Source organism: Geotrypetes seraphini, chromosome 3, assembly GCF_902459505.1.
Source record: "Geotrypetes seraphini chromosome 3, aGeoSer1.1, whole genome shotgun sequence".
Classification (NCBI taxonomy): Eukaryota; Metazoa; Chordata; class Amphibia; order Gymnophiona; family Dermophiidae; genus Geotrypetes; species Geotrypetes seraphini.
The window spans coordinates 342,289,926-342,309,623 of NC_047086.1; the positions used below are offsets into that span (position 1 = coordinate 342,289,926).

The window sequence follows — 19,698 nt, forward strand, 5'->3', positions numbered from 1 at the left end:
ATGTTGCTAATGCTTTTCTATAGTACAGCTTATCATATAACGATGGGGACCATGTGCAGATATGTAGATGGGGACAAGATGGGTGGTACAGAGTCTGTTTGGAAACAAAATAGGTGATTAAACTCAAGGCAAGCTATTTTGTAGAGCTCAACAAGATATAAGGCACTGATTTAAGTTACAGTGTGTGTAGCAAGCCAGTCCAGGTGCAGAATGAGTGTAGAGTCAGTCACCCTATGTATTAAAGGCTTGGGAAAAGAGCCATACTTTCACCTGTAGTCTTGAGTTAAACATAGCCCCTCTAGAAGTAAATTCCAGATTGTGGGAGCTACTCCTGAGAAGGCTCATTTGTGGCAGTGGCGTAGTAAGGGGAAGAACGGTCCACCTTGAGTGTCGTCTTGCTGGGGGCACCTGTCGTCCTCTCTTCCCCATCCATGCCTCCCACCACTCTCACATGCGTGCTCCCCTTCTCTCATACCTATTTAACGTTTGCCGTTTTGGTGAGGGCGCCAGCATCCATCCTCCTCTTTGCCCCCACCTGCTCCTTCCCTGACTCCACCCCCCCATATGTGCACACCCATTCCCTTCCCTTATATCTCTTTAATGTTCCCGGCACGAGCAGCAACCCCAACCTGCTGCTAGTGCCAGCATCGGCTCTTCCTCTGACATCACTTCCTGGACCCGTGACTAGGAAGTGAAGTCAGAGGAAGAGCCAATGTTGGCGCAAGCAGCAGATTGGTATAGGGGAAGGGAAGGAGCACGCACACGTGGTAGGAGGGGGCAGGGAGAGAGGGGATGGGGTGGGGGAGTGGCCCCACCACCCCGAGTGCCTCTCACCCTTGCTACGCCACTGATTGGCGGGTATCACATCATACAATTTCTTTTGATGAATGTAAAAGGAGACAGGTTTAAAACAAATGCCAGAAAGTTCTTTTTCACCCAGAGAGTGGTGGACACATGGAACGCGCTTCCGGAGGCTGTGATAGGCCGGAGCACGTTACAAGGCTTCAAAGAAGGTTTGGATAGGTTCCTAGAGGATAAAGGAATTGAGGGGTACAGATAAGAGTAGCGGTAGGTTATAGGGATAGTCTGGGACCATTGCTCAGGCAATGGGCCTGATGGGCCGCCGCGGGAGCGGACCGCTGGGCGAGATGGACCTCTGGTCTGCCTCAGCGGAGGCAACTTCTTATGTTCTTATGTTCTTATGTACAGATAATGATGCTCTTTGGGAGGACCTCAGATGTCTTATTCTTGAAGCATTCTGGCTCATTTTGTTTGAGGAGCTTGAAAATCAGTTTTAAATTAGAGAGCTGCATGGGAACGGGGATGACGGGGATCCCACGGGTTCCCCCTTCGGGTCACGGGGATCCCGTGGGGATGCCCCCTAGGGTTGCGGGGATCCCATGGGGATCAATACAACTCAAACCGCGAGGCTCGTCTGATTTTCCTACCTGCCCTGCCGAGAGGCTTGCCTTCCATTTCCTGCCTGCCCTGCCGCAGCACACATAGCCGACCGGAAGTCTTCCCCGATGTCAGCGCTGACATCGGAGGGAGGGCTTACGGAAGACTTCTGGTCGGCTATGTCTGCTATGGCAGGGCAGGCAGGAAATGGAAGATGAGCAGTGAAGCAGCTTGATCCCTATAAAACATTTTCAAACAGAATTATATTTTATGTATCTTATGCCAATATCTTGTCAGCACAACAAAGATACATGAGTATAGCCCACAAACCAAGTGGCCTACCAAATGTGAAGATTTACTAGCACCCAAATCTCTTGCCTTTTACTTTGAGAAATGCTGTGTTTTTCAGGTAGGGAAAACAAGAGACCCCCAGCATATCCAATATGAAACTTAAGTCTAGATTTTTCCTAGTCTGATTTCTATCCATTTGAAAATGTCCTTACATATTGCTTCATAGGGCAGTGTTCTCCCTAGCGCCTTTTAGCTGGGCGCTCCGCCCAGCTAATTTAAGTGAGCGCCCAGCTGTCCCCCCGCCAGCTCAGCCGGTGCAGAGCCCTCCTCTCAAGCACAGGCTCTGCACTTTCACTCTCTTCCCGGCGCCTTGGAGCCTGCATTTATCACTTCCCTCTCTCCTCTCACTTTTCCAGCCCTCTCTTCCTCTTCTCACCTCCCCTGCAGTGCTCCAAACTTGTTGTGGGTCGCCGGCAGCAATTGTAAACAATCCACCAGCGGCCGCCCCGCAGCCTTCCATCTGCCGTGCCCCGCCTCCTCTGAGGATGGAAACACTGCGGAGGAGCGTGGGCTTGGGGAGGGGCTTATTACCTCTCAGGGATACCAAAGCTCTAGTCCCAGATCTGTTTCCATTCCAGCGGTTGGAAGCAATATAATCCAGGTCGCAAGGTGGTCAGGGATAGAGACGGTTCACTGGGCCTAGGCATGGAGGAGCTGCCTTACTGCACGCTTTAAGAGGAAAATAAGCTTTTAAATCCTAGGGTGTTTATGTTTCAGGGCTAAGTTTGGTGATTTTAAGCATTTCCAAAGCTCGTTGTAAGCACCAAAGAGGTGATTGTCTCAGGGGGGGATATTCAAAGCAATTTCACTGTCCCTAAATGGCTCCGGGTCACTGAAAACCGGGTATATTGGGGACATTCTGTGGCTGGAGTGAGCATTTGGCTAGTAAAGGACTGATATTCAAGATTTAATTTGCCAAAGTCAATGAAACTGTGCTTAAAACTCAATCCTTCCTTTATGCCATTCACCATAGTCTGTTAAATGCTGAATATCCCACTTAACCTAGAGTTTAGCTGACTGTAAACCCATAGAGACACTGGATCTGGACAGGGGGGGAGAGAGGAGAGAGAGACAGAAAAGGACCTTGAGGAGGGGCTGGAATGCAGACTTGAACCAAAAGGGAGGGGGAAGACAGAGCAGATGCTGGACTAGAAGGGATAGAGAGGGGAAACACACTGAACTGAGGAGAGAGAGATGCCAGGCCCTGGGGAGAGTGACAAAGAGAGTGAGACAGACAGAAAGACCTGGAACAAAGGTGGGAGGATTCAATATGTTAGCTTTGGGAAATGTATATAGCAGATGTCTTTGTATTGTGTTCAAAAGAAAAGGAAATGCAAAAGGTTTTATTTCTACAGTGTTGAAGTACTTGCTGACCCTTGCTGTGACTGGTGGGGGACCCCAAGCACCGCCAGCAGAGGACCTCCTCTAGAGACGGCCAGAACTCCCCTCCACCAAGCACAGCAGCCGCTGGCAACATCCATGAGCCACTGAGGTGCCAGCATCTGTGACTCAGGGACGCTACTGCTGCCTGCCAAGCTTGGCAAAAGGGACCCCTGGCCAACTGCAAAGGAAGTCCTCAGCTGACAGCTTGGGGGTTTTCATCAGCTGAGTATTTATTTATATTGTATATTTAATTTAGAGGCTCTGGTAGAAACCCGTTTACAAAGTATGTATTCTTTCCGATTAATATTTCCAAATTAATAAAGTGTCTTTGCATATTTGTAAATGGGTCTCTACCAGAACCTTTAATTCAGTAGCATAATTAAATGAAATAACTATTTCTGAAGTTTATAGGGACAGAGGGGATTCCTCACGGGGACAGGTGGGGACAGAGGGGATTTCTCACGGGGACGGGTGGGGACGGAGGGATTCCTCGCGGGGACGGGTGGAATTTCTGTCCCCTCGCAACTCTCTATTTTAAATTTAGCTCTGTAAGGTACTGGAAACCAATGCCATTTATGCAGGAAGGGTGTGATGTGGTCATGCTGCATGCAACATGCAGCCTTCTCTCAGTCATGCTGTATCATTCTGAATTAGTTGGAGCTAATGCAAACCTTTTGGTTTGACCAGTGTACAGGGCACTGCAATAGCCTAGTTGTGATGTTATCATGGCATGGACCACTGTGGTCAAACACATTTCAATATATGAGAGAGATTTCATAGCTGCCAATAGGTGATAAAGACAATTTTTTATTTATTGTAATCTTTATTTTGGATGTTTAATACACTCGTATATAGGAAAATAACCATTTCACATTATTGAACAGCAGTGAGATTATTAAAGAAATAAGTAAAATCCTAAAACAACTTAGATTGATATCAATCCATATATTCTAGACCTAACTACCACTAGAATCTTTTTCTTTATCCAACAGAAACATTTCTAATATAAAAACAAATTTTTACCCATTATAAGTACCAGTAATCATAAAATAACAAGGAAAATGAAGAAAAAATATTGCTTCTAAGGATAATATTCGAGATTTGAAAGCTAAAAATTGCTTCCTCATCATCTGAGAATTCCTTGAAATGTCTAGAAAGACAAGGATCGTCTGAGCACAAAAAAATTCTTACCTTCCTTAAGGAAATACCTTTTCATAATCTTAATCTTTTTCAGATTCAAGGGCAACTATTAGAGTGGCTCTTATATCAAGGTTCTGAGAAGTTTCCAAAAAAAACATCAGTTAAGTTCAATAAGCCTTTCTCCTTCTCAGCCTCAATCAGAGCTTTTGGAAAATAAACCTAGTAACAAATTTAGAAACTTAGGGCTCTTTTTACTAAACTGCAGAAGATCTAATTAGAGAATGACACAGTGACAAACTTTGTCATTGTCCCCATGTCATTCTTTATCTCAACCTCAGTCCTTCTACACCAGCATGCTTCAGTGCAAGGCTTTAGGGTCAGTGGCTGTACCCATTCATACTCTGATTCTTAGGTGAGCCATGTATAGGGTAATGAAGCCATTGTGACATCACTGATGAGGTTGGCTTTTAGGCATTGGTAGAATAAGGCATTATGACATCATAATATCAGCTCTGGAATGTTGCTACTCTTTGAGTTTCTGCCAGGTACTTACGACCTGGGTTAACCACGGCTGGAAACAGGATACTGGGCTTGATGGACCTTCGGTCTGTCGCAGTATGGCAACGCTTATGGTCTTATGTTCTAACCATCCTGTGCCATTCTTTAGTGTCTATCTCAACCTCTGTTCTTCAACACCAGCATTCTTTAATGCAAGGCTTGAGCGTCAGTGGTTGCTCCCATTCACACTCTGATTCTTCTCTCTCCTTAATGCACGCCAGTGAGATAAATGCTCCAACATTCAATTCCTATGAGCATCAGAGCATTTACCTCACTGGCTGGCGGTAAGAAGCTCTTCTGCAGTTTAGTAAAACCCAGTGTTGGTATTATCAACCTCATCAGTACTTAGAATTTCCTTTAGATATTTCTTTAAGAGAAACTGAGGTGCCAGTAACCCAGGTCTGCACAACTCCGGTCCTCGAGGGACGAATCCAGTCGGGTTTTCGGGATTTCCCCAATGAATATGCATTGAAAGCAGTTCATGTATGCATATTCATTGGGGAAATCCTGAAAACCTGGCCTGGCGAGGGCCGAAGTTGTGCAGGCCTGCAGTAACCTATGATAAGGAAAAGTCAAAACCTTAATTTTCTGGCTTTCAACATATTTTCCAACTTATGTAAAGGTCTATGAATATATAAACTGACTTTAATTGTTGAAGTGATGGCACTTTGTAATGTGGCCACCTGTGAAACCACCTGTGGGTATCTTGTACCAATCTCCTGTATTTTCTGAGTCTATTTAAGTTAATTTAGCAACAATTTGCTGAGTGAAATCACACAGCTGAGAAAGAGTATTTCTCAACCAAGTCTCTGTTCTAGATATCACAGTCCATATATCCAAAAGTGAGACATATTTATTCTTTTCAATTATATTGAATTATATTTTTATTTATATACTACTTATAGCCTAAGTGGTTTACATTCAAGTACTCAAGCATTTTTACCTATCTCTTCTGGTGGGCTCACACTCTATCTAATGTACCTGGGGCAATGGGGGATTGAGTGACTTGCCCAGGGACACAAGGAACAGCATGGGATTTGAACTCACAACCTCAAGGTGCTGAGGCAGTGACTCTAACCACTGCGCCACACACTTTGGAACAAATGTTTTAGGGCTAGATTTACTAAACCTACTGATCCTGTAACGACGATCGCAAAACCAGTTGTAAAGTTGGGAGCAGGAGGGATGCTTAGTCCCTCCTGCTTCTCCAGTCTCCTCCAAACAGAGGTGGGCCTTAGGCCCTGCCCTGGTGCATCATGTGATGAATGGGGAGGGGGCCTAAGGCCCTGATTGGCTTAGGCGCCTCGGGCTCCTCCCTTGGGAGGGGCCTGAGGCAATCAGGAGCTTGCTTAGGGCTAAGTCTAAGGAAGTTCCTGATTGGTCATTGTTTTGGCTAAAAGAAAATTGAAGAAAAAAAAATGTAAGCAAAGATATAGCAGAAAATAACCAGCAGAGTAATCATAATCAACAGAGTGCCTTTGACCCTGAATAATACAGACGGAAGAGAGTTAGAAGTAAATCAGAGGATTTAGATACTTCCCTTTTGAGTAGTCCCATGGATAGACAAGATGAGCATAATAGAGTACTAACCCCAAATAATAAATACTTCACCTGTTTTTATAGAGAAATTTTGGAACAAGGACATTCCCCACAAAATAGTATACAACAATATCTATCACCAAGAGGACAAGCCCTGGAGAGGAAGGAACAGAGAAAGAGGCTGTACAAATTGCTTATGGAACCAGAACAGGGAAAGGTTCCAAATGAGAAGGGACAGCTGAAAGTAGATATTCCAGTTTTAATTTAACTGATTTGATATTGATGAACTCATAGAATAGAATTTTACAAAAAGGTCTTAGCTTTGTCCCAACTAGCAAATACAATGCTTTTCAAACCTGGGTGGATTTATTTTACTTTTCAAGTAAACTACAAATTATGAAATTCTTTTCTAAAACAAGCCAGGCTCCAGATCTGTGGTGAAGAATACTTCTAGATCAGTGGTCTCAAACTCAAACCCTTTGCAGGGCCATATTTTGGATTAGTAGGTATTTGGAGGGCCTCAGAAAAAAATAGTTAATGTCTTATTAAAGAAATGACAACTTTGCATGAGGTAAAACTCTTTATAGTTTATAAATCTTTCCTTTTGGCTAAGTCTTAATAATAATATTGTCATTTATAGCTAAAGACATATGATCAAGAAACTGTTTTATTTTACTTTTGTGATTATGATAAACATACCGAGGGCCTCAAAATAGTACCTGGCGGGCTGCATGTGGCCCCCGGGCCACGAGTTTGAGACCACTGTTCTTGATGGATGCCACCTTGCAATAGAGATGCACTGGCTGAAACATTTAATAAATGTGTAGCGCATGATCTTAAATCCCTTGAATAAAGAAAAGAGGCAGAGATTTTAATCTTACCACTGGAGGAATATTAAGCCATATGTTCTTTATCATAAGATTATAGAATTGTGATAAAATCTGCTGATAAGGGTGGTGAAATAGATTATATAAGCAAAAAAAGAAAAAGTTGAATGATTGAGAATATTAACATATTTTTCACTCCATAAGACGCACCCTAGATTTAGAGGAGGAAATCAAGAAAAAAACCCAAATTGTATACTAATATATACCCAGCACCTTTAAATTCCATCCCAGCCACCCTCCATCAATCATCACTTTTAACAGAAAACTTTATATACCGCAAAATTCCTTTCGGTTCGATGCGGTTATAAAAATATAAGTACAACAAGAAGAAAAAGAGAATTTTAACAATGGTAATAAGTAAAAAACAATTTGCATGAAGTAGAAGGCACTTAGGTAAATTGGGATTACAATATAGCTAGAGTGTCTAAGAAGTAGTAGTACAAACTATATATTAAATGAAAGATAAAATAAAAAAACAACAGGTAGAAAAGCAAAATACCTGAGAGGGAGGTATAATAGAGAGTTACAGTCATTCAATCTTAGAAGACAGGAGGGCAGGCTGGCCACAGAAGATCTCCCAATGTTGGGCCCCATAGACTCCAGGCTCCTAAAGAGAGGGAGCAGAGTCAAGACTGCCATTGCTGGCAAAGAAACAGCTGCAGGGTGAAACAGTCAACTGCTCCCAATGGAACCAATTCGCCAGGAGCTCTGGTTTCGGTTCTTTTGTGTTGACTCCGAGCAGGAGGCGATACCAGCAGCGAGGAAACAATGCTACAATCGGGCAGAAGCCAACGAGCTGAAGCAGGCAACCACACAGCAGGAGAACAGAGCCAAAAGGACTCTCCTTACGCTGTAGGGCCGGTGGGGCCGTGATTATTTAGAGGTGTACAGCTCCGCCCCCACGCATGTGGCCATCTCTGCTGCCGATGCTACTTCCCCCTCCACCACCTCTTGCTATAGGAAAAGGGGTGGGATGGAGCGCACTGAACAAACTGCAAGGTGTTATGTCTGGGCACCTAGCGCTCATCCTTTTACTCCTTCCTGGAATGGAGGTTGGAGGCAGGCCCTCACTGAACACGACACCCGGAGTGGAAAGGGCGGAGCTCACGCTTGGTGGTGGCGAGCGCAGCATCTTTACCTCCCTCTCATCACTACCTGCTCATCTCCTCCACTAAGCTGAGTCTCCTCCATTGACGCACAACCCCCATAATGCTCAGCCCTCAACCTGGTAAGCATCGGAGGATTGATGATAGAAATCGCCTGGCAGAAAGTAGAAAGTAGGGGGGGTTTGCATTCACTTCATAAGACACACTCTTTTTTCCACCCACTTTTTATGGGGAAAAAAGTGTGTCTTATGGAGCGAAAAATACGGTATATTCCCTTAGATAAAAATTCCACATGCATTCTACAGGAAGAGATAACAGAACTGGTTGATGCCTTTGGGACTGGTTTTTTGACCTCAAAAGAAAAGGATTTTTAAATTGTAAAATATCTACTAACACCTACACTATATTTCCTGATACACAAGTCTCTAAATAATCCACCAGGCAGACCCGTGGAGCGGCATAATCAAAAAATATGTCTAAGTCCGATTTGGACATAGGACACTAGTTGCCCAAAGTTGGCAGCGGCAAAATGTCAATTTTCGAAATGTACATCTAAATTATACTTTTTTCAAATATCGTCTATCTGTATGTCCAGGCATTTGATCATCCAGACCGTCACTACATCTGTCTTTATACCACATGCAAGACCAAAATTTTGTCCAAGTCCCAAATATCCAGAACAAGTCCTTTTGGGCATGGGAGGGGCCAGCATTATGATGGACTGGCCACCCAGACATGACAGCAGAGAAGTGAGGCACCTTACAGGGCACAATGTGAACTTCACAAAAAGGGTGCCAGATAAACATCTCACCATAACTCCCTTATAGGTCATGGTGAGTCCCCAAAACTCACTATACACACTTGTCTACAACCCCAATAGCCCTTATGGCTGCAAGTGCCACCTATATGGCAATACAATAGGGTTTTGGGAAGCTCTCATGTTCTACCATTGATGTAATGGTTAGAGTAATTTATGGGCCTGGGCCCTCCTCTCTGTTTCACTAGCCCCCCCCCCCCCCACACACACACACAGACTACTTAAGCCATCTCTGTGCAGCTCTACTAGGCTTACCTATGGAAAGGTGTTGATGTTCCGGAAGCAGGTATGTACATTTTTATTCTGAGCTTTGTGGGGGTGCAACGGGGTCAGTAAACATGGGGGATGTGAATGGGGGTCTTTACTTTGTCTCTGCGGTAATTATCTAGTCACTTTGAATACCTTTTGGGCACTTAGACCTGATTTTAGATCGCCTAAATCATAACGTATAAGTTCTGTCTAGGCAGCCTCGTAAAACTTTCGATTATCCCTGCAGAACAACTAAGGTCGGCCCTCGTCCCGCCCAAATCCCGTTCTCACCACTCCTCCAAAAACGCCCCTTTCATCTCTGGATGTACAGCAGAATTCAGAGGCCTAAAATATCCCTGGATATGTCTAAAAAGCCTTTTCGATTATCGGCACTTGGATGACCTGTCTTTTAGGTCATTCAAATGCTGACTTGAGCGGGTTTTTAGATGTATTTCCATTTCGATTATGAGCCCCATAGTATTAGCGAATGGGTCAGTTTTAGAGCCTCTTTGAATCTTTGTTGTTTATTTTCTATGCCTCTATGTTCCCAAAATTGAATCTTATATATGGGATTCTACCCATATGATCAATGTCCTGGAAGAATTTGATGGAGACTTATTTGAGATCCTGCTGGTCACTCTTGATATAGACTTTCTATATACTAATATTCCCTAAGCAAAAGCACTTATGATTGTAGAAAATACTTTGGTTGGAAAAGAGTGTGATAGAAAGATACCAAATTACCTCATTTTAGCCTTTGGTACGATTGCTTTGACCAATAAGTATTATGATTTTGAAGGCATTTTTTTTAATCAACAAACTAGCCGATCACCCAGCGTTACACAGATATAAATTCCCTTGAGGAACATTCACTTGAGGATTAATATCACACAAATTTTCAGTTTTCACTTTCTGTTTAGACTTCACCACACTACACCACAGCTGCACTTCTTTATATACTGTTACATGACTGTGTGACATGATTCCCAAAGCTGGCACTTCCTCTCTGCCCCCCGCCTCTTCCCATTCCTCCCATCCACGTGCGTGCCCCCATCCCTTCCCCATGCCTCTAGTTGAAGTTGTTTGCGGCGTTGCCTGGATCTAACTTCCCTTGGGTTTTGGTTTACATTCACTTGAGGATTAACATCACACAAATTTTCAGTTTTCAGTTTCGGTTTAGGCTTCACCACACCACAGCTGCACTTCCTTATATACTGTTGACTGTACTGTCATTCTGACTATGTGACATCATTCTGCAAGCTTCACACCATTGGTCAAAGCAATATCTGTCTTTTTTTGATGATTCTTTACAAGTCACCCCCTTCCCACCCCCACAGTATTTTTTCCCAGATAGTAATTGATATGTATACCAAGTTTGGTTGAAATTTGTCCATGTGTTTCGGAGTTATGCTGGCACATACATACATACATCCGGTTTTATATATATATAGAATAGATAAAGGGAACAGCCATGGGTGCAGCCATAGCTCCTAATGTAGCCAACTTATATATAGCCAATTTTGAAAAAAATTACCTTAAAGACCATCCTTTTAAGCATTTTGTGGCGATATGATCAAATCACTTTGAATGATTTTTATGATTGGCTAAATACAAGAGATAAAAATGTAACCTTCATATTATCCTATCATAACTAACAGATTAATTTTTTTTAATTTACTCATTAAAAGGATACTTATCATTTTCCACAACTGTTTAATATAAGTCCACGGACAACCCCCCAATGGCAGCGCTAACAGTATGAAGGGGGGGGGAAGGGTCATATTAATGCTATTGAATGTGCTGTGGAACTATGGAGTTCATGTAGAGATAAAAATATGTTTTTCTTCAAATTTGTTCTATTTTCCTCATAGGACTATTCAAGTATTTTTCATTTATACATATTTTTTCTCCATATGTTCTTTAAACTACTCTCCCTTTAAAAAAAAAAAATATATATTTTTGCACTTTAATTATCTGTGATTTATTTTATTCGATTTGGTTCCCTTTTTATGATTATAGTGCTTGCTTTCATACCGTAGTGAATATGCATGATGTGTTTCTGTTTTCGCCCATGCTGTTGATGTGGTGTGATTGACATAACAGAAGCAATATAAATTTGTATACTGAGCATGTGTTCTTTTTCCCACCATTTGTAAGGGGATCTCTAGCGAACAGACGCCTCTCTAACCCCCCTTTTACAAACCTGTTTTTAGCACCAGCCATGGCGGTAACAGCTTCGATGCTCATAGAATTCCTATGAGCATCAGAGCCATTAGTGCTGCGGCTGGTGCTAAAAACAGGTTTGTAAAAGGGGGGGGGGGGGGGTTAGAGAGGCGTCTGCCATGTGCACCCCATTCCCTGTACCTTTTAAACTTTGTTGCAAGTGACAAACTTACTGTTCGCATCGGCTTTGGTGCTCTCTCTGATGTCACTTCCTCCTGGAAGTGATGTCAGAGAAAGCGCCGAAGCCGACGTGAGCAGCAAATTTATCGCTGCTCACGCCACAGTTAAAAAGGTACAGAGATGGGGCATGGGCGCGTGCATGTGGCAGGCGGAGGAGTGGGAAGGGGGGCAGAGAGGAGGAGGGGTGTCAGTGCCCCAAGGAAGACCATGCCAGGGGCGGACGGCCCCCCTGCAGCCTCTTTATTACGCCACTGGTGTGAATTGCACCCTCTTAGGTGCTTTAGGCCACTTAACACCTCTTCTGGCATTAGCCATGCCTACAGTGGTGTTTGGTGGCCTAAAGCATCAATGGAGGCATGAATTTTTAGGTGCTTTGAAACTCAATTTAAAACATTGTTTAAATGGCATTTTTACTGAGCTTGGGCGCCTACCACTGCCGAATAAACCAGGCTCTTATTTTTAACTTTGCTTAGTACTAAGCAGTGGCGTAGTAAGGGTAGGAGGTGCCCGAAGCAGTGCCCCCCCCAGCCCTCCTCTCTGTGGCCCCACTCCTTCCTGCCCCCGATTTCACACTTGCGCTCTCCCTCCCCCCCTACCTCTTAATCTTCGCCAGTGCGAGTGGCTTCTGCAAGCATGCAAATTGCGCCAGCCTTGGATTTCCCTCTGATGTTACTTCCTGGCCCCGTGGCCCGGAAGAGATTTGGAGGGGAACCAGGCTGGCATGAGCAACAGGCAGAAGTTGCTCACGCTAGTGAAAATAATACGGAGGTACAGAGTGGGGGGAGGGATGGTGTGAGTGGGGTGGTGTGGCATGGTGGGGTTGGAGAGGTGCCAGCACTCCCACCAACTTGGTGCCTGGGGTGGTTTGCACCCCCTTACTACACCACTGGTACTAAGGTGATGTTTTAAAGGCTTTAGTATCACAGTTTAACATAATGAGATCGACAACACCTTTATTATTTAAGATGGATTATTTGTAAGTTAAACGTAAAGTCTTTTTTTTCAAAATACTAGACTTGTACTACGTGTAGGTTGGTTCTTTCTAGTGACAGGGGATAATTACAAAAAACATACCGACATGTTTTTGCAATTACCCTTGAAGCAGTCGGCTATGGCCGGCAAAGCAAGGAACCTTGTTGGGTGTGCTTTTATAGGAGCCTGACTTTGTTGTGTTGGCAAGTTGTTAGAGAAGTGATCTGGGATGAAAAGAACATCTGAATAGGACCTACATGGTAATAGAGAATGACACGGGGACAAATTTTTCCCCATCCCTGCGGGAACTCATTTTCCTGTCCCGTCCCCGCAAGTTATTTTCCTGTCCCTATCCCATTCCTGTAAGGTCTATCCTCATCTGCACAAGCTGCAAACATTTTAAAATCATAAATGTTCGAGGCTTGTGCAATTATGACAGAGCCTACAGGAATGGGACAGGGACAGCAACAAAACTCACTGTGATGGGACGGGGAAATTGCATTCCTGCGAGGACAGGGAAAAATTCATCCCCATGTCATTCTCTACACGGGAAAACATAAGTACTGCATGCACAACAACAGTTTGCTTTACTTTGAGACAAGCGCTGGGTTTTACTAAACAGTGCTAGAGGTTTCTAGCGCAGGCCGGCAACGTAAATGCTCCAGCGCTCATACGAATTCTGTGAGCATTGGAGCATTTTACCTCACCAGCCTGCACTAAAAACCTCTAGCGTCAATTAGTAAAAGGAACCCAAAGTTTGGTCAACATGTGGAGATTTTTTTTTGCCAATGATGTTAAGTTGCAGCATGTATACACTATTAATGTGAAAGCTGCTCTGTGTATTTGAGGCATTTTTTTACCACTTCTGTTGATGGTTTGCTTCTAGTTGCGCGTCACTCGTTTAGAACACTTTGCTGAACTATTTCGTTCTGCTTTATAATTTTCATTATATTCTCATTGAGGAGTGTGTGGTGCGGTGGTTGAAGCTACAGCCTCAGCACCCTGGGGTTGTGGGTTCAAATCCAGCGCTGCTCCTTGTGATCCTGGGCAAGTCACTTAATCCTCCATAGCCCCAGGTACGTTAGATAGATTGTGAGCCCACCGGGACAGATAGGGAAAATGCTTGAGTACCTGATTGTAAAACCGCTTAGAAAACCTTGATAGGCGGTATATAAAATCCTAATAAACTTAAACTTAAACTTATTAATGTGGACTTTATGACAGGTGTTAAATTTCACTTGCGTATTTCTTGCAGTAATGTATATCTATTTATCTATAATGCTCTTTCTGTTTACTATTTTGGATTTGTTCTAAAATTAAAAAAAAAAAATTAATACCTTAACATTATAATCATCACAAATAAAGAAATTTGAAAATATAATAGCAATATGTATAAAGTACAAGGCGTACAAACACTCATAACAACCACATGCTATTAAAGGACACAAAGGGTAAACCATCTGGTCCTAGCACTCTCCTTGACTACAAGCTTTGTGCTGTTTTACATAATCCAGTTTTAATACCTGGATTTAGGGAACCTTTTAATAAAAACACAATAATGTACCAAAGGTATAAAATAGGACATGCAGAATTTAGTACACACCAGCGTCCATTAGCATGAACTAAGCTTTAGTAAAAGGGCCCCTTAATGTCTGCTGAAGTCATCTGAGGTTTAGATGTTCTCACAGCAATTCCCAGGACAGAGAAGCTTAATCCATTCCCAATATTGTCAGCTCAACAGCACAGTTATTTCAGATACCAAAGGGAACCATCAACTATGCCCTACATTAAAGGATTATTATTACAAAGACAGGTCTGGTGATGAATAATAGTACTGCAAATAGATTTATAGTCCCTTTGACTATTGAGGCCATGTTCTAATTGTACTGAAAGACCAACAGTACAAAATGCTGCTGCTAGAACAATAAAAAAAATACTACCAAACAGTGCAACTGAATATGTCATGTAACATTTCCTCTTACCTGCAGTTGAATTCTCAGAGTAATCTTTCTTTGGTCCATGCAAGACATTCCTCTGTAAAAGTTCATCAGTGCCCACTACCTGCCAAGGTCTGTTATCTTTTTGCAGAGGGGAATATTCCAGTTCACAGGGAGATTCAAAATTACAGTAGAAGTCTATAAAAGCAAAGAACAGACAAACAGTATAGGGTAAAGTGAGCCTTCATAATATCCACTGCAGGACAAATTTACTTATGCTGGCTTTTACAAAGCCAAGGGTAGATTTCTACTGCAGGCTAGTGAGATAAATGCTCTGATATTCACAGAATTCCTATGGGCATCAGAGCATTTACCTCGGTGGCCCATGGTAGAAACCTCTACCATAGATTTGTAAAAGGGGGCCTTAATGAGGCAATTATGGCTTGGACACAAAGGGCCAGATTCTGTATAGGATGCCTGATCTCAGAAAACTTAGGCCTCAGGCACCTGGGCCAACCAGAATATTAGGCCTTTCTCACAGTGCATTCTGGGATGCACTGTGAGTGGCCTAACATTCCGATTGGTCAGATCCCTTAGGCCACTCCAATTCAGTGGAGGCAGGCCTGCTGGCTGGAGGGAGGAAGCATCCCTTCAGCTGGCCAACTCAATAAGGCACTTGGGGGTCAGGGTGCCGGTGTCTCAGAGGGGGTGGGGGTTTCCAGCAGGAAGGATTGGGCATCCCTCCTGCCTTCGATGTCTCAGGGGAGGTTCTGGCAGGTGGGACTGCTGCTGGGGGATGTCTCGAGGGGGTGGGGGGAGGTTCCAGCAGAAGGGACTGGGCATCCCTCCTACCAGGGGATGTCTTGGGGTGATGGCAGCAGGAGCAATTGGGCACTCCTCCTGCTGTGGACATTTGTGGGTGGGGGCAGCTTCAGGGATTCCGGCAGGAAGGACTGGACATTCCACCTGCCAGTAGTCTTTGTGGGGGAGGGGGGATGGGTTCCTAGCTGTTAAACTTATCATAGCAGGAAGATTCGCTTGCCGTGATCAGTTCAGCGGCAACCTGATTCTCTAACCTGTGCCTGTGACATGGATGCTGGTTAGAGAATCGTGGTGTTAGGCTTAGGTGCCTGTCCGTGAGGACAGATGTGATTCTATATAGAACTCCCGTGTGTGATTCTCAAAAGGCACTTAGGCGGCTTCTGAGATCGGGTGTCCTATATAGAATCTAGTCCAAAAGGTTGCAGATACCATCAATGTGAAAGTTTTTCTTTTTTTTTTTTTTTAAAATAAAATGAAATATATTGGGCAGATGAATATTTCAGCTTCTAAGTATTGCAAAATTTAATTCTATTCTGTATTGCTTTCACAAGCAAAGCCCGGTTTGACAGCAGAACATTTATTTCCCAAATACATTTTATTTTGAAACAAATGATAGAACACAAGAAGAATGAAGAAGAAATGCGTAGTAACGGAGATGCAAGTTGAAACATCCATGAATCGCTATACATAGTAATGAGAGCAGTTAAATTAAAAGCCAATCAAGCATTACTGTAAACTACCCCCGCCCCTTGTACAAAACTGTAATGCATTTTTTAGTGCTGTTACCACCATGGCCAGTGCTAAAAACCATGCTACGGTTTTGTAAAAAAAAAGGGTGGTGATGGTATATCCAGTGGTTCCAAAATTTTTCAAAAGCTAGAAATACTGTGGTATTTAAAGGCAGCAGCTTCCTCGTAGTTCCTAATGGCACATAGATGACCCCCCCAAAGGAAAATATAGTAAAGATCCTCAAGTTAAGATGACTACACCTCATAAAAATTTGTGGAGAAAAAAAAAGAGACCTCAGAGAAAATGCCCATATACACTTCAGCACAATAATGTCCTGCTTTTAGGGCCAATTGCAGTCACTTATTATGTACTTAACTTATGTACTTAACTTATGTACTTAAATTATGTACTTAACTTAAATTCATTGTATTCTCCCGCTACTGGGCTTCATGATCCGACATGTTTCACAAAAGATTTGCTTTATCAAGGATCCCCCTGTAAAATATTTTAAAAATCTTCAGGTTAGATACGGTGGCTCCAAACGGCCTCAATTCTGAGGTCGAATGGGCCACGTTGATTTAGCCCCTCCTTTGGAGTGTGCGGGGAGTCAGCTGTTTGAGGAAATACTATAAAAAGGTCAGTTAAGCAAGCCTCCGCCATCTTGCAAAAAAGCTTGGAGTAAGGTAGAGGACACAACGGCTCTGGTAAGCACGAATATGTGTTAGTATTAGGAGTAGGAGAGGGTTAGGAGTTTGGTTTGAGCACATCTAAAGTGTTAAGATAAACTGAAGTTTTAAAAAATATTTTACAGGGGGATCCTTGACAGATTTCCAAGGGCATCAAGCAGATTTTCAAGGGCATCAGGCCACCAAGTGATATAAATTAATATCTGAATTTTGGCGAAAAAACCTAAAACAAGCTTAAGAGACATTTGGAGTATAGAAGCAAAGCAGCATATTTCTGCTACGCAATGGCCACAGATTTGGATTTGGAGAATAAGATATACAGCATCAGCATCTATGAGACAAACTTGGTTCTTTTTGTTACATAGAATATTTTGGACCCCTGTTCGTTTACAAAAGTTGGATAATTTAAAGTCTACTAGATGCTGGCATTGTCAACTTGAAGTAGGGACATTGGACCATCTGCTATTTTATTGTCCGTTAATACTTAATTTTTGGAAGTCAATTTGGGCCAAAATTAATATGGTATTAGGTGTCTCTATTCCAATGTCTTAGGACGTGGTTTTATTTGGGACATTGTTGAAACTTAATAGTCCAATTGAAAAACATCAAAACATACTTCTTATTATGACTGGGGTGGCCATGCAATTAATAACTAGAAATTAGAGAAATTGGGATAGGTTGAATTTTTCTTTTTGGTGGGAAACATTGTATTTATACTATAGATATGAAAGGATGATAGCGGAACAATCTGGAAATAATAAAAGGTTCAGAGAGATTTGGAGTCCATTGGAGGTATTTGTCAAGCAATAGAAATATTAAATCCTTAGTTCCTGGATTTATTAGATTTTTATACACATCCAGGTAGGGAGGGGGTAATTTGTTTCAGACGTTTGCACGAATTTAAGGGCTCCTTTTACAATGGTGCGCTAGCGTTTTTAGCGCATGCACCGGATTAATGCGCACTAGCCAAAAAACTACCACTTGCTCAAGAGGAGGCGGTAGCGGCTAGCGCGCAGCATTTTAGTACGTGCTATTCTGCGCATTAAGGCCCTAACGCGCCTTCGTAAAAGGAGCCCTAAGTGTTGTTATTTGTTATTATTGTGTTTATAATTGTTACACTTTTTATAAGTTTTGAAAATCAAAGATTTACTAAAAAAAAAAAAAGACCTCATAAGATGAAGCTGCCATGGGAACGAGACTTTTTAATGTGGTAGCTGGGAGCTTGAAATCAAGGCTTACTGCTCCTTCAGGAAGAGTGGGAGAGTGGGTTGGCAAACGTGGATACTCCACTATATCAGGACAGCATAAGGGGTATCTGGGCATATGGTTCTTCCCCTGTCTATGTCAAGAGACAGGGAAGATACTAGGAAGATATATCACAACATTCAAAGCATGTGGCCCCCTTCATATTTGCTCTGGGGAAGGAACAGTTTCTTCAGAGCACTCGTATGTCCCCTTCATTCTATGTGTTGGGTAGGGAAGGCCAGAAAAGATGGAATAACATAGAAACATAGAAGATGATGGCAGAAAAGGGCTATAGCCCATCAAGTCTGCCCACTCTGCTTGCCCACCCCCTGTCTATGCCCTAATGACCCAATTTCCTTATTTTGACCCTCATAGGGATCCCACATGGGTATCCCATTTATTCTTAAAGTCTGGCACGCTGTCTGCCTCGATCACCTGCACTGGAAGCTTGTTCCAATGATCAACCACTCTCTCTGTGAAGAAATACTTTCTGGTGTCGCCATGAAATTTTCCGCCCCTGAGTTTGAGCGGGTGCCCTCTTGTGGCCGAGGGTCCCTTGAGAAAGAAAATATAATCTTCCACTTCGACACGTCCCGTGAGGTACTTAAATGTTTCGATCTATGCTAATTGGCTTTTCACGTAAGGTGAGATTGAAGAGGGGTTTTGAAGTAGTTAATGTGGATGCTACACTGTATTCTGTATTAACGTCCAGAACAGAATGGAAGTTATGCTACTGAAGGTTATTTTTAGCTTGCATGCAGAATGTTTAGCCAGGTGCATGTTGAAAATCTTTTAGTACAAGTTTTATTAACATAGTACATAAATATGGACAGACAGGATAGAATATTTCTGGGGCAATAGGCTCAACATTCTGTGACATGACAAGAGAAATGCAAGCTCGTAGGAGGACATTTCAGGATAGATAATTGCAGGAGGGTGTTCTGAATGCGTTTTCCCTCTTAATTAGATGGGCTAATGTAAAACTGCTTTTCTGAAAAAAATTGTTTCATTGAACTTTAGCAGCTTCTCTGTTTTTTGACTAATCACCAGGAGACTATTAGTGTGAGGTACTGGATTCTATTTTTTTTTTTTGCTAAACAATTTGTTTTCCTTCTCTGATTGGATTAAGTGGGAGTGTAAGAGTCTCTTTCATTATCTCTGATTTCCTTATAACTTTTCTGTATTTTCCTAATATGCAAGGACTTAGGGCTCCTTTTACTAAGCTGTGTTAGCGGTTTTAGCACACGGAGTGCCACGCGCACTAGAGCTTAACGCCAGCATTGAGCTGGCGTTAGTTCTAGCCGTGCAGCATGGGTTTCGTGCATGCTAAAATCCCGCGTGCGCTAAAAACACTATCGCAGCTTAGTAAAAGGAGCGCTTGGTTCTACTAAAAAGAAAAACATAAAATTACGAGGGAGCGCTGAAAAGTTCTCCGCCCAACCGTCTTCCTTAAATTCTGAGCATTATTTTGCCACT

At 42.9% G+C, this 19,698-nt stretch overlaps 1 protein-coding gene across 2 annotated transcripts in view; it reads right to left on the reverse strand.

The window, feature by feature from the left end:
- The window catches only part of ALK (ALK receptor tyrosine kinase), a 792,617-nt gene that overhangs the window by 595,237 nt on the left and 177,682 nt on the right, over window positions 1-19,698 (reverse strand). For both annotated transcript variants that reach the window (XM_033937961.1, XM_033937960.1), the window contains exon 3: window positions 14,786-14,938. In XM_033937961.1, the coding sequence (XP_033793852.1) occupies window positions 14,786-14,938 (153 nt within the window). The remainder of the gene's footprint in view (window positions 1-14,785; window positions 14,939-19,698) is intronic.